General features: G+C 50.6%; 1 protein-coding gene across 5 annotated transcripts in view; it reads right to left on the reverse strand.

Annotated features, from left to right (window-relative positions):
• The window catches only part of ACSBG2 (acyl-CoA synthetase bubblegum family member 2), a 37,127-nt gene that overhangs the window by 20,983 nt on the left and 1,191 nt on the right, over window positions 1-14,953 (reverse strand). For 2 of the 5 annotated variants that reach the window (XR_014781994.1, XM_084796122.1), the window contains exons 1-5: window positions 13,477-13,762; window positions 11,780-11,882; window positions 5,166-5,395; window positions 1,451-1,539; window positions 198-318 (exon numbers count right to left, since the gene is read on the reverse strand). Coding sequence is in view for 4 of the 5 variants with exons in the window: in XM_084796122.1 (XP_084652248.1) it covers window positions 198-318; window positions 1,451-1,539; window positions 5,166-5,395; window positions 11,780-11,834 (495 nt within the window). In the remaining variant the exon portion in view is untranslated. Of the gene's footprint in view, window positions 1-197; window positions 319-1,450; window positions 1,540-5,165; window positions 5,396-11,779; window positions 11,883-13,476; window positions 13,763-14,953 lie in introns of those variants that run through there. The other 3 variants (XM_084796120.1, XM_084796121.1, XM_084796119.1) reach the window with 3 other exon arrangements.

Consider the following 14,953-nt stretch of genomic DNA (forward strand, 5'->3'; position numbering starts at 1 on the left):
CTGGTTACATGTTGGCCTCCTGTGAGTGCAGTTCTTTAAATGTAGGTTGGGAAGCGAGTCCCAGGGACAAGCCTGGGGGGGGGGTGTCAAGCTCCTTCAACTCACCCTGCTTCCCCCACAAAAGCAGTTTCTTTCTGGGGGTGCTTCTGTGGAAGCTTCTCAGTGCACCCAGGCACCCACCCAGGGGTCCCACTCACCAACAGGATTTTCTGCAACTGTTGGCTGTTCTCCACCACCAAGACATTCACGTTGGCATGATTGATGACGTACTGGCAAGCCTCGGCTGAGTTGGTGATGTAAATACCAACGTAGAAGCCCCTGGGGACACAGGACATGCTCAATAGTACGCAGACTCAGTGCTTTTGGAAGAACTGGATCTTTTTTTTTTTTTTAAGAGGTTTTGGTTTGGTTTGGTTTAATTTTTAGGTATGTGGGTGTTTCGTCTGCGTGGTTGTCCGTGCCTTAGATGCCTGGAGCCGGAGTTACAGTGGTTGTGAGCCGCAATGGGGATGCTGGGGATCCAACCTGGGTCCTCTGCAGGAGCAGCCACTGGGTCTGCCCACCACTCTTTCTTAAAATAACACGTATGCGTGTGGATGTGGCGGCCCATCCCACAGTGAGCCCACAGATGCCAGAGGAGGAGGGGCCGGTGGGTCTCTCCTGTCACCCTGAGGACCCAAGGGCATGGAAGCAAGGTCTCAGGTTGTGTGACAGGTGCCTCTGTCTGTCGAGCTACCATCCCCCCCCCCCCCACTAGCCAGTGCTAGTGTTTCATGAAGGTTCTCAAAACTGAGCACCGGAAGGGCTTTAGACAGCTGCTCTGCTGGGCTGTGACATTTCACAAGGATCATCACTCTGTGGGGACATCGTCTCCAGCCCTGAGAACTGAGCCTGGATTGGGGACAGCGATTAGAGTGCTGGCCACCCTTGTAGGGGGTCCCCACTCAGTTCCTAGCACCCACATGACTCACAAAGGGGATCTGATCTCTTCCTTCCTGTTCAAGCCTCTGTGGGTATCTGCACTCACATACGTACACACGTGCATATATATGTACCCACACTTGTGTACAAGTCCTTAAGTTTTTATTATTATTATTATTATTATTATTATTATTATTATTATTATTATTATATTAAATTTTATGTGTATTTGGTATTTTGCCTGTATGTATGTCTGTGTAAGGGTGTCAGATCTTGGAGTTACAAACAGTTCTGAGCTGCCATGTGGGTGCTGGGACTTGAACCCCGGGTTATCTGGAAGAGCAGTCAGTGTTCTTAACTGCTTCTGAGCCATCTCTCCAGGCCCCAAATCCATGCATTTTAAGAAATTGTTTTGAATAGAAAGATAAGGCTGAGGCCACAGGTGGACCTTGGCTTCTCAGTCAGGTTTTGTGCTGAGCAGCTGGTGGCAGTGGTCCGTCAACACAGGGGACCGGAAGGAGGAACATACCCAGCCAAGATGGAGCCCAGGGCGGCAATGATCCACTCGGGGGAGTTAATGCCCAAGATGCCAACACTGTGGAAGCGTTGCAGGCCCAGCTAGGGAAAACAAAACAGTAAGAAAGATGCCATCAGCTCTTGCCACATCAACTTCTAGTCAAGGTCTGATCATTAGGAGTTGGGGGAAAAAACACAAAACAAAAAACAAACCGAAAATCGAGCCAGGTGTGGTGACGCACACCTCCCGAGGGCTGGGAGGCAGAGGCAGGCAGATGGATGGGAGTTCGAGGCCAGCCTTGTCACTGCAAAGTGACTCTAGGACAGCCAAGGCTACACAGAGAAACCCTGTCTTGAAAAACAACAAAACAAAATTAAAATTAAAAAAAAAAGGAAAATCGGTAAAAAGTTGCCGGTTAGGTCGAAGTTGGGGTGCAGTGAACTTCTCTCACCTCTCTGGTTTTTTTGTTTGTTTTTGTTTTTTGGTTTTTTTGAGACAGGGTCTATGTAGCCTTAGCTGTCCTGGACTCGCTTTGTAGACCAGGCTGGCCTCGAACTCACAGCGCTCCACCTGCCTCTGCCTCCCAAGTGCTGGGATTCAGGGTGTGCGCCACCACACCCGGCTATTTATTCCCCACCTGCTTTGCTTCCGTTGTGATGAAGGTCCCATGGCGTGGAATTCACTGTTTAGCCATTATTATTTTCCAGTGGGTAGGTCAGGGGCAGGAAGCACATTCACTTAACTGTACAGCCATTTCCACTGGCCACCTCTGGGACCTCCTGTCTTCTACATGTAAATCCCTGAACCCGGTCAACACAAGCTCCATCCCTCCTCAGGCCTTGGCACCTACCATCCTACTTCCTGATGCCATGGGTCTCGTGGCTCTAGGAACCCCTCGGGAATAACACCCCGCAGTGTAAGAACCTCTGTGTGAGGTTCCCATCACTGAGCATTCTGTTCCCCAAAGTCCCTCCACCTGGGGACCTATCAGATTCCCCCCCCCCTTTTCAAGGCTGCATACTATTCCAATGTACAGACATCACACTTCGTTTATGTAGCAGCACTTGGCACTTGGAGTTGCCTACCTCCTGCTGGTGTGAACAGTACTGGGGTAGATACAGACCCTCTGTCTTGATTCCTCTGAGCATGTGGTAGGAAGAGAAAGTTCCAAGTGGTCTGCTGATTCTGTGTCTGATTTGTAGAAAATGGGTTTGAGAGTTGTGAGATGTGTGTGTGTGCCTGTACATGTGTGTGTGTGTGTGCGCGTGCGCGCGTGCGTGCACGCGTGCACCAAGGGTGTCATTGCTCACATGACCAGGTCTATCTGGGTGTGTGGCTGGGCAGGAGCCCCAGGGAAGGACCTCAGGCATCTTCCTCCTGTTGCTCACCGTGTCTCTGTGTTGAGGCAGGTCTCCCACTGGCCCAGGCACTCGCTACCTCACTCAGGCCAGTGAGCATTTGGGATGAGCCTTTGTTCACCCACTGACTGTAGGGATGTAGGAACACTCAGCCACTGCTGGCCGTTGACATGGGGTTCTGGGGGATCGGTCAGGTCCCCTGTGCTTGCAGGAAAAGGTCCTACCTAGGTTGCACTGCATGGGCCCCGTCCACACCTTTTGTATCTTCTCATACAAGGTCTCCATGTTTCTTCCCTAGAGGTAACCCTACAGGCCAGGCTGCTGGCCAGGGAGGCCAGGAGCCACGCCCCTTCCTCACCTTCTTCCTTAGCTGTAGTTGTGTAGGTGTGTGTGGGTGTGTGTGCGCGCGCGCACACACACTCGTGTACGTGGCTATGTGTACATGTGTACATGCATACAGCTGCCCACAGAAACCAGAAGAAAGTGTTGGGCCCTGGAGAACTAGAGACATGGGTGCTTGTGAGCCACTCCACCTCACTGAGGAGAGGCAAGCTCCTGCGTCTGGAAGAGCAGGAAGAGAGTTCTAAGCCACCACTCCAGCCCCAGACTTTAAAAAAAAAAGTTACATTTATTCACTGTGGTGGTTTGAATGAAAACGCACATAAGCCCATAGGTGAGTGTCTGGTCCCCAGTTAATGGAACTGTTTGAGAAGGATTAGGAGGTGTGGCCGTGATGGACAAGGTGTGTTACTGGGGTGGGCTTTTGAGTGTTCAGAAGCCCACAGCAGATCTAGTATGCCTCTTTTTTTTTTTTTTCCTGCCTATGGATCAGAGGGTAAAGCTCTCAGCTACTGCCTGCTTCCTGACACGACAATCCTGGGCTAACCCATCTGAAACAGTAGGCCAGCCCTAATGAAATGTTTTCCTTTATAAGAGCTGCCCCGATCATGGTGTCTCTTCACAACAATTTACCAGTGACTATAGACAGAAGTTGGTGGCACCAGGGGTTGGGGTAGTGCCGTGACAGGCCTGAGCAAGCTGCTTGTTGAGATTTCTAGGTGGTGAAAGTGGTTGCATGGGACTGTAAATGGGACTGACCGGGCTGCTCTAGTAGGATCTTGAAGGGCAGTCGTTCTGGGAGACTGTAGACTGTGGAGGCCCGGCTCAAGAGGTTTCAGAGGGGACGGATATTAGCAACTGTATATTAGCATCCTATTTCTTAGGATATTTTGGCAAAGAGTGTGGCTGCTTTTTGCCCTTGTCTGAGAACCTGCCAGAGGCTGAATGGAAGAGTTTTTGGATTCATGGCTTTGGCAGAGGAGATCAAGAGATGCTGGGCTTTGAAACAGTATTGAGACTGTGACCGGCTAGGTGGACTTCTGGAGTTGGACTGGATGCATCTATGTAGCCACAAGCCTCTGGGGCCCAGGGGACCCGTGGGATGCTGTGTTGGATGAGAACAGCCCCCATAGACTCCTATGTTTTGGTGCCTGGTCCCCAGTTGGTGGCACTGTGTGGGAAGGATTAGGAGGTGTGGCCTTGTTGGAGTAGGTGTGTCACAGGGGTGGGTTGTGAGGGGCCGAAAGTCCACCACAGGCCTAGTCTTGCTTTCTGCCTCCAACTTGCCCAAAAGATGTAAGCTCTCAGCTACTATAAGTGCCGTCATGCCCCGCCCCTGCCCCCACCCCCACCCCCCACCATGATGATAAGGGACTGAAACCTCTGAAACTGTAAACTAGCCCCAATTAAATGTTTCCTTTCATAAGTTGCCTTGGTCGGGCTGGAGAGATGGCTCAGCGGTTAAGAGTACTGTCTGCTCTTCCAGAGGTCGTGAGTTCAATTCCCAGCAACCACATGGTGGCTCACAACCATCTACAATGAGATCTGGTGCCCTCTTCTGGCCTGCTAGCGTACATGCAGGCAGGATAGTGTATAAGTAATAAATAAATAAATCTTTTAAAAAAAGAGTTGCCTTGGTCATGGTGTCTCCTCACAGCCATAGAAAAGTGAGTAAAGTCTTATGTGGCCCAGGCTAGACCTTGGGCTCCTTGGCCTTCCCCCCCTTCACTTCCTGAGTAAGGATGACAGGTGGGCACCACCACACCGGGTTTTATGTGGTGCTGAGAACGGAGCCCAGGATTTTGTGCGTGCCAGAAGGACCACTCTAGCCACTGCGGCCCAGCTCAACTTCGTTTTGTACCTTTTGCTCCTTTTCTGAGATAGAGTCTCACCCTATACCCAAGGCTAGCTTGGAACTTGGGAGCCTCCTGCCTCAGCTCCCTGGAGGCTGGGAGGCCCCCAGAGTCTCCCATAACCAACTCTGAGGACCACTGCTTCGGAATGGCCGAGAGTGGGAGGGAGTCGCTCACCTTGATCAGCGACCTGGCTGCCTTGCGGCACACTTCGTAGAGCTGGCTGAATGTCAGGATGTCCCACTTCTTGCCGTTCTTCGAGGCTAGGATTGGGTAAGCGCTGAACCGCTCGACAGACTCCTGTAACAGCTCGGGGATGGTCATCGGGGTCTCGTGGCCCGGCCCATGTTTGGACAGCCTCAGGAGCACCTCTCCGTCACAGTGACTGCTCCACAGCTTGGGAGCGGCTGTAAGAGTCACAGAGCTAGCTGCTGGTGCTGGAATGGAGCTGGGGGCTCTGTATATACTGGGACAATGCTGTACAGCTGAGCCATGGCCTCGTCCCTCACAGGCATTTTTAAACGGTTTTTTTTTTTTTACATGTATTTATTGATGTGTAGGAGTGATTTTGCTTGAGTGGATACTGTGCAACTGCAGTTCCCACAGAGGCCAGAAGAGGGCGGTGCGGTAGCCTCTCCAGCCTCCACGGAGCTGTCTGTCCAAATGTAGGGAGAGGCTGTGGGTACCTGAGTCCAAGCCTCAAGCCCTGGAAACCACACTGGGGAAGGAGAGAATCAGTTCCTGCAAGCTGACCTCTGATCTCCCATATGTACCCACCCTCAAAAACAAACAAATAAATGTATTTTATTTTTATTTTTTAAAAGAAGACAGGCTGTGGTGGCACCTGTTTGTCAGCTCAGCGCTCAGGAATTCCAAAGTTCAGGGCTGGGGCTAGGAGGAAGCTCCATCAGTGAGTGCTTGTGGCGCACGCCTTTAATCTCAGCACTCAGGAGGCAGAGGCTGGCAGATCGATGTGAGTTCGAGGCCAGCCTGGTCTACAAAGCGAGTCCAGGACAGCTAAGGCTAACACAGAGAAACCCTGTCTCCAAAAACCAAAAACCAAACCAAACCAAGCCAAACCAAATAAACTAGGCCTGGCGTGGTGGCTACACAGACAAACCTTGTCTTGAAAAACAAACAAAAAGAGAGAACCACTTGCTCTATATCATTTTGAGAATTGCACGGACTGTGGTGTTGGGGGAGGGGCCTGGGGTTGGTTTGTTTTTTGTTTTTGTTTTTTTTTTAATTAAAGGAGGATTCACAGCAGGGTTAGTTCTCACAACTCTTAGAGCCAAGCTGCATTCCATGCGCTGGGACCGCTTTTCATGTTGCTCCCTTGGGAAGCAGGGAGCAAACTAGGAGGAGCACAGGGCTCTTCTATCTCATCCCTGTGACGCACTTCCTGCATGCGCCTCCTGTCCATTCCCCCAGCAGCAGCAGCAGCTGCAGACCAGGTGTTCAAAGGCCCCACCCCCACCGCGAGGGACAAGGCTCACTTGAGTCACCAGGCTTGAAGACTCCGTGTTCTCATAGCTGAGCCCAGGTGTGTTGTCTTTCACTATAATAGAACCTCGGGGGCTGGGAGGTTTAGAAGAAGAACAAGAAAGATTACCTCACTCCCAGTTCGAGGCTGGGTCTAGCCTGGTCTACAAAGTTAGTCCAGGACACAGCAAGGCTACACAGAGAAACCCTTCTCAAAACAAAGACAAAAACAAAAACAAAAAAGAAAAACAAAAAGCTGATTACCTCACAGTCCTGGGGCCTAGGAACTTGGAAATGAGCCTGTCTCTAGTGGGGTCCTTGGACTAAATGGAAACGCATGGTGAACGCAGACAGGCAAGCTAAGCACCCACGCACATAAAATAAGACATTTAAAAGACTATTACTTTGTTGTAGGATGTTTTTTGTTTGTTTGTTTTTGTTTAGGGTTTTTTTGAGACAGGGTCTCTCTGTGTAGCCTTGGCTGGACCCACTTTGTAGACCAGGCTGGCCTCGAACTCACAGCAATCCGCCTGCCTCTGCCTCCCGAGTGCTGGGATTAAAGGCGTGTGCCGCCACACCCAGTTTGTTGCAGGATGTTTTACGCACGACGTTGGCTCTGCCTTGTGGCTATCGCTTTCACTCTCATGCAGGTTAACAATGAGGAAGAGCAACAGGGGAAGAAAGGATTTCAGAAAGTACAGTGTGAGGAGAAGAGTGCCAGGAAGCTCCATGCTGCAGTCAAGGCTGGTGCTGGACGGGGCTGCAATTGTTCCGATTAGCCTGTGTAGTGGTGCAAGCCTGTAATCCCAGCACTTGGGATGCCAAGTGAGTCCAGAACAGCCAGAGTTCACAGAGAAACCCTCTCTCAAAACAAAACAAAACAATACAAAACAAACAAACCAACAACAAGTGTAGCAATTAGCTCCACCTGGGCAGAGATATAGGGGAGGACCCTCAGGGCAAAACCCCACCCAGCTCAGCTCCCAACTCCAGAGTGAGCACTGGGTGTCTATACTGGATAAACAGCTGCTGTGGCTGCTGCTGCTCTGTGCAGTCCAAGTGGGCAAGCCCGTCCAAAGCTTGTTGCGCCATTTACACAGCGCTGCCTGCCTTCAGATGGGCAACGGATGAGAGAGAGAAGGAATTGTGGATTCTTCTTCCGTGGTTTCAGAGAGATGCTGAGGCCAGACACTACACCGTGGGGGCAATCCTGTGTTTCCTGGATCAATTTATGTCAACTTGACACAAGCAAGAGTCTTCAGAGAGGAGGGAGCCTCCTTGAGAAAATGCCTCCATAAGATCCAGCTGTAGGCAAGCCTCTAAGGCATTTTTCTTAGCGATCCCTTGGATAGGGGAGGGCCCAGCCCATTGTGGGTGGTGCTGTCCCTGGGCTGCTTGCTGGTCCTGGGTTCCGCAAGAAAAGCAGGCTGAGCAAGCCAATGAGCTGCAGCACCCTCCATGGCCTCTGCATCAGCTCCTGCCTCCGGGTTCCCGGCCTGCTTGGGCTCCTGTCTTGACCTCATGGGTGGTTTGAATGAGAATAGCCCTTCGAGGCTCATATATCTGAATGCTTGGTCCCTAGTTCTGGTCTGTTGAGGGGTGTTTAGGTGCAGCCTTGGTGCAGGAAGTGTAAGATCCCAGGTGGCCTGAACTCAGCAGTTGCATTATTAGCTAATCGATGTAAGAATCCAGGCGACTTGGACTTGGCCATCAGAACAAGGACGTTGTTAGCTGAACAAAGCAAGTTAAAAATAGCCAGGATGGTGGTGGCGCACGCCTTTAATCCTAGCACTTGGGGAGGCAGAGGCAGGTGGATCGCTGTGAGTTTGAGGCCAGCCTGGCCTATAGAGCGAGTCCAGGACAGCCAAGGCTACACAGAGAAACCCTGTCTCAAAAATCCCACCCCCCCAAAAAAAGAAAGAAAAAGAAAAAGAAAAAAGCAAGCTAAAATTTAAAGACCGATAACGAGGGCAAACAAGACAACAGTAAACAGAGAAGAACTAGTTAAAAATTCTCCACTAGGGGCTGCAGAGATGGCTCAGAGGTTAAGAGCACCGTCTGTTCTTCAAAAGGTTCTGAGTTCAATTCCCAGCAACCACACGGTGGCTCACAACCATCTACAATGAGATCTGGTGCCCTCTTCTGGCAGGCAGGCACACATGTGAGCAGAATGTGTATAAATAATAAAATATTTTTTTAAAAATGTCTCCACTAGCCTCCATCTCAACCCTGTCCCCAGAATTTACTGCCCCTACTTAACATTTACTACTTCAGGCCCCCATTCACCTAAAAAGGTCACCTATTGTTAGCCTATCACTTGATAACCAACTGCTGTGTGCTGGGTTCTGCTTCTGTAAAGGGTATTTAAAGGCTCAGCTTTTGCAGGACGAGGTCTTCCATCTCCTTGGAGCTTGGTGGACCCCGGTGCATCGGCTTAATAAAGTTCCGGGAAGTGAGCTTTCCGCTTCCTGTTCCTGCGGCCATGCCTGCTACTTTCTACCACAACTCTCACCGTCACAGGCTCATCCCTCTGAACCACAAGTCAAATAAGTCCTTTGAGTTGTTTTTGGTCATGGTATCTTATCACACCACAGAAGGTACCCAACACATTCAAGGATCAGAGGGGGTCAGAAAGGAGACAGGCAGCCACAGAGAGACCATCAGCACGGATGTGGACTCAAGGCTTGAGGGGCCAACAAATGGGGCACACGTGCGTGTGTGTGTGTGTGTGTGTGTGTGTGTGTGTGTGTACATGCATGTTGGATAGAAGTTTCCTCTGAGATTAAAACACTCCATAAAGGGGCTGGAGAGATGGCTCAGAGGTTAAGAGCACTGGCTGAGCTTCCTGAGGTCCTAAATTCAATTCCCAGCAACTACATGGTGGCTCACAGGCATCCACAATGAGATCTGGTGCCCTCTTCTGGCCTGAAGGTGTACATGAAAGGCAAAACACTGTACAAATAATAAATAAATAAACCTTTAAAAAAACAAAAAACAAACAAACAAAAACCCCCCACAAAACTCCATCATGCAAGAGACAACTTATAAGCTTAGAAAGTAAATAATTCAGAGCCTTTGAGAAGTCTGACAAGATTCACCAGCCCCTGCCTCTGTGAGCTGGTTCGGTTTTTTTGTTTGTTTTTTGTTTTGTTTTGTTTTGTTTTTTTGTCAAGTTGATACAAAACTAGGCATGTATGGGAAGAGCAACCCTGACTGAGAAAAATGCCTCCATCAGATTGGCAAGCAGGCAAGCCTGTGGTGCACTTTCTAGACTGGCATAGGAGGGCCCAGCCCCTTGGGTGTGGTGCTGCCCTGGGCCGGCTGGTCCTGCAAGGTATAAGAAAGCCAAGCTGAACACGCCATGGAAAGCAAGTCAGTAGGCAGCACTCCTCCAGGGCCTTGGCTTGAGTCCCTGCCCTCATTTCCCAGGATGGTGGACGGTGAGCTGGTCGGTTAAATAAACCCTTTCCTCCCCGAGTTGCTTTCGGTCATGGTGTTTATCACAGTGATACGATCCCCAGGTGAATATAAGTTTTAAGGACTGCTAAGACACTCTCAGAGAAGCCAAGCTGCCTGCGAAGAACGCTCTCCAGCCTGACTGTGCACTGGGCTCCCGGTTCCCAGCTTTCTGAGCTGTCACTCATGCCTTGGTGATGCAGCTGTCTCTGAGTCCTTTCTGCTCCTGTCAGTGACCCCTCACCCATATGCCTGTCTGCGACCCCAATAAAACTTATTGGTTCGCCATGTTGGACTTTGCTGGTGTCCACACTTTGGTCTGCTGTGGTTTCCCTACCTGAGGAGAATGGACAAATGTGTTGCATCTCTCCAGGGAGCCTCTCTTGTCACACAATAGGGGTGAAGAAGGTTTTTTTTGTTCAGGTGTCTCCAGGAAAAGCACTGCACAACCAACAGTACTTGTGAGTGTGTATGTGTGTGTGTGTGCGTGTGTATGTGTGTATGTGTGCATGTGTATGTGAGTGTGTATATGTGCATGTGTACATGAGTGTGTATGTGAGTGTGTATGTATGCATGTGCATACGTGTTGATGTTCATGAGTATGTTTCTGTATGTACACTGTGATCATGTGCTTCTGTGTGTATATTTGTATCTGTGTATGTCTGTGTGAATGAGTGTGCATATGTGTGCACATATGTGTGTATGTGTGTACCACTGAGCCATCTCTCCATCCCCTTAAATTTTTTTTTTCTGTTTTCAAGACAGGATTTCTCTGGGTAGCCTTGACAGTCCTAGAGACCAGGCTGGTCTCGAACTCACAGAGCTCTGCCTGCTTTTGCCTCTCTGAGTGTTGGGATTAAAGGCATGAGCTACCGTGCCCAGTGTAACGTCTTTTTTAAAAAAGTGTTTGTGTGGTTAGTTGGTTTTTTGTTTGTTTGTTTGTTTGGTGTTTTGTTTTTGTTTATTGGGTTTTTTGGGTTTTTTTTGAGACAGGGTTCCTCTGTGTATCCTTGGTTGTCCTGGAACTCACTCGGTAGACCAGGCTGGCCTTGAACTCACAGCGATCCTCCTGCCTCTGCCTCCCAAATCCTGGGATTAAAGGTGTGAGCCACCACCGCCCAGCTTTTGTTTTGGTTTGTTTTTTTTGAGACAGGGTTTCTTTACGTAATCTTGGCTGTCCTGGACTCATTTTGTAGACCAGGCTGGCCTCGAACTCCCAGAGATCCACCTGCCTCTGCCTCCTGAGTGCTGGGATTAAAGGCATGCAACACCACACCTGGTTTTGTGTGGTTAGTTTTGTCAACTGACACTATTTAGAATCACCTAAAAGAGAAGTCTCAGTGAGGAACTGTCTAGATTGAGCATCCTACAGCATGCCCAGGGTGTGCGAACTGAGGTGGGTCACACCGTTCCCATCACAGGGGTCCTGGACCATATCCGGAGTGGGCAGAGCAGCTGAGCTGAAAGCTGTCATGTACGGCAAGCTCTCTCTGCTCATGGCTGTAGGTGCCATGTGACCAGTCGCTTCAGGCTCCTGCCTGGCTCCCAGTCACAGCGGGTGGTACCATGGGATGGGGAGCTGGTAAACCCTTCCCCGCAGATCAGCTTTGTCAAGATGTTTTATCACAGCACCAGAAACTAGGTAATATGCAAATGAGCTTCCCAAATGGCAAGTGACTTGTGCTGTGCCTCCTGACCCCTACTTGTCACCTGTGACCTAAGTGACCCCAATCTGCTGAACACTTGCTACGTCATACCCGACCAGGAAGAAGGTGACAACGGGAAGATCAGGCATGCTCAGCCAAGACAAAGTGTCCGCCCTCTCCCCACGGTGCTCCCCAGCCATCACAGACCTGGGGTGGCATCCACGATCTTCTCCTGCTCCTCCGTCTTCTTCTCCTGAGCCATTGGAGCTTTTTAGCCTTTGCGGGGTCACAAGAAGCATTCGTCACAGGGCTGCACAGCCAGATGATGAACCAAGAAGGGAACAAACAAGTTTGGCTAGAACATTGGGGGGCCCAGCTTCCGGTCCCTGCTGAGGGCGTTCAATGGTGAGGTTTTAACAGAGACTTCTCTGTCCTCCCTCCTGCCCCTCTGTTCCTTCCATCCCTCCCTCTTTTCTTTTCTCTTTTGAAATCATTATTGGGACAGACAGACAGCTTGTAGGTAAAGGCACCCAGTGTCAAGTCTGATGACCTGAGTGCAATCCTTTGGACCCACACGATATGTGAGAACTGACTGCCCCAAGTTGTTCTATGAACCACCCCCCCCCCCACACACACAGGCACAGATACAATAATAATAAAGTAATTTTTTTTGTTTTTTTGAGACAGGGTTTCTCTGTGTAGCCTTGGCTGTCCTGGACTCACTTTGTAGACCAGGCTGGCCTCGAACTCACAGTGATCTGCCCGCCTCTGCCTCCCGAGTGCTGGGATTAAAGGCGTGCGCCACCACCGCCAGGCTAAGTAATTTTTTTTTGTTTGTTTGTTTTTCAAGACAGGGTTTCTCTGTGTAGCCTTGGCTGGCCTAGACTCACTTTGTGGACCAGGCGCACCTCAAACTCACAGTGATCCACCTGCTTCTGCCCCCTCCGCCCTGCCCCCCTCCGCACCAAGTGCTGGGATTGAAGGCGTGCGCCACCACGCCTGGCTAATAAAGTAATTTTTAAAAGTCTGTAGCTAGGCATAGGGTGTGTGTCATCACCACTGCTCTCTGGAGGGTTGCCATCTCAGAGTTGAGGGAAGCTGAGCAAAAGATAAGCTCTCACAAAAAAAAAAAAAAAAAAAAAACACCAATAATCAAAACATTTTCATTTCTCACAAAGTTAAGAATATCATAAACAGGCTGCGTGTGGTGGGGCATGCCTCTAATCCATTGCTTGGAAGGAGGCACATGGAACGTGCTGAGTTCAAGCCAAGCCGAAGCTACATACAGAGTTCCAGGTCAGCCAGGGCTACACAGTGAGACCCTGTCTCAAAACAAAACAAAACGTAGTTCAAATGCAAGGGTTGGGGGGGGGGATGGTTCTATGGGTAATCGTGTCCTGTGCAAGCACAGGAACTGGAGCTTGAATCACCCACACCCACGAAAAATCCTAGGCATGTTGGTGTGTGCACCTGTACTCCCAGCTCTGGAGAGGCAGAGGCAGGGGATTGCTGGAGCTCACTGGCAGCCATCTGACCCACTCAGCAAGCTCCTGGTTTTATGACTTTCACATACGTACACAACATCCTGCATGCCACAGACACTGTAGAACCCAAACAATGCACATTGCCACAGCACCACATGGAGCTCGGGATGGCCCTGGCCAGTCACCTTGGTTTGACTTGGGGTGTCTGTTGTTTGACAGCGAGTTCTGCAGGCGCCGTGGCTGCAGAAGGGCCCTGCTGTGCTCAGCTTTTATGTGGGTCTAGGAACCTGAGCTCAAGCCCTCACGTTTACTTCAGCAAGTACAGGAGGGTCAGACGTTCAAAGCCTCCACAGGGAGAAAATAAACCCCCAACCTTCTCTAAGTGCACCCCACGCAGGGGATCCTCTCGGGGAACCTTACCAAGCGTCTCTCTTCACAAGGTGGCGCTCTGGCCGAGGTGGCCCGGTGTCACAACTGGAGACATCTGATCACCGAGGTATTTCTCCTTGCACAGAGTTGGTCATCGGTGGAGTCGTTCCGGATGCCTGAGTGTATGCTTGTCCCTTCTTGCTCTGGTCACCTCCTCAGACTGACCAGGGTGATGGTGATGGTGGTGATGGTGGAGGGAGGGAGGAAGGCAGATGGGTTTCCTACCCAACAGAACTTCTACTCCATTCGGCCTTCTGGAACCTTCTGCTCAGTCAGCCCCTTGTGACATCACTGGCTATCCTCCCCTGCACCCAGCCTCAGGAGAAAAGTGCTTCCAGGGAAGGGGATCATGGGCCCCCTCACCCGTCACTCACTCACGCACTCACTCACTCCCTCACGCACTCACTCACGCGTGCACGCATCTTTCACCCACTCACCAGTGTATATACTTATCCACCCAGTCACCACGTCGATCATTGATTCACTCACCCACTCATTCATATGTTTGTATGTGCTTGTGAGGTGTTTGTTTTTAACAGGATAGAAATAGAAGTGAAATCAGACAGGGCCATTCCATTACCCACGGAGAATCCTAAAACCAAACCAACCAACGAAAAAAAAAAAAACAAAACAAAACAACCCAACACATCAAAAGCTACCATTGTGGTCTGGAGCTGCAGCCTAGTGGGTAGTACGCAAATAGCACGCACAAGGTCCCAGGTCCCGTCGCAAGCATCACATGAATTGAGCATGGTGGCACATGCCTGTCATCCCAACCCTCGGGAAGGTGGGCGCAGGAGGACCAAAAGTTCAAGGTCATCCTCGGCTACACGGGGAGTTCAAATGTAGCCTATAGGCTACATGAGACCCTGTGCCTCAAACAAAACATGCATTCACCCTGTGCAGTCATCATCACCGTCAGGCTCCAGAACCTTCCAAAGTCTTCCTCCCTCCCATTCCCCCTCCCCTCCCAGGGACCCACCATCTACTTCCTATCTCGGTGACTTGGTCTAGGGGCCTGCAAGAGGAGCCCTGGGGTGTGCGGCTTCGTCTGGCATATTTCATTGGGGCAGTGCATGATCATAGTTCCTCCGGATTCAGGTGGGGGTCCTATCAGAATGCCCTCTCTCAGACCGGAGAGCCTACATCTTCCCTCCCACAACGGCCAGTGAATGTGGGCTAGGAGCTGCTGCCCTAGTGTGGATGTGGTTATGTGACATCTCTGAGTCCCTTTTTCAAATAGTTTGTGGCACATGCCCAGAAGGGGGATTCCAGATCAATGGTCACTCCACGCTTAGTTTTTTGACACAGGGTCTTATGTGGGCCAACTGCCCTTGGGACACTGGAGTCTCTCCAGCCACCAGGTCAGAGCCCAGAACTTTGCCACTAGCTCTTCGGGGACCAGTGCCTTGGGAGTCCCCTGGCTGGTGGGACTTAGGCAGGATCACTTCTGCCTCATCTGTCCTTG

This window comes from Acomys minous (genome assembly GCF_964271855.1).
Source record: "Acomys minous genome assembly, chromosome: 9".
Taxonomy (NCBI): Eukaryota; Metazoa; Chordata; class Mammalia; order Rodentia; family Muridae; genus Acomys; species Acomys minous.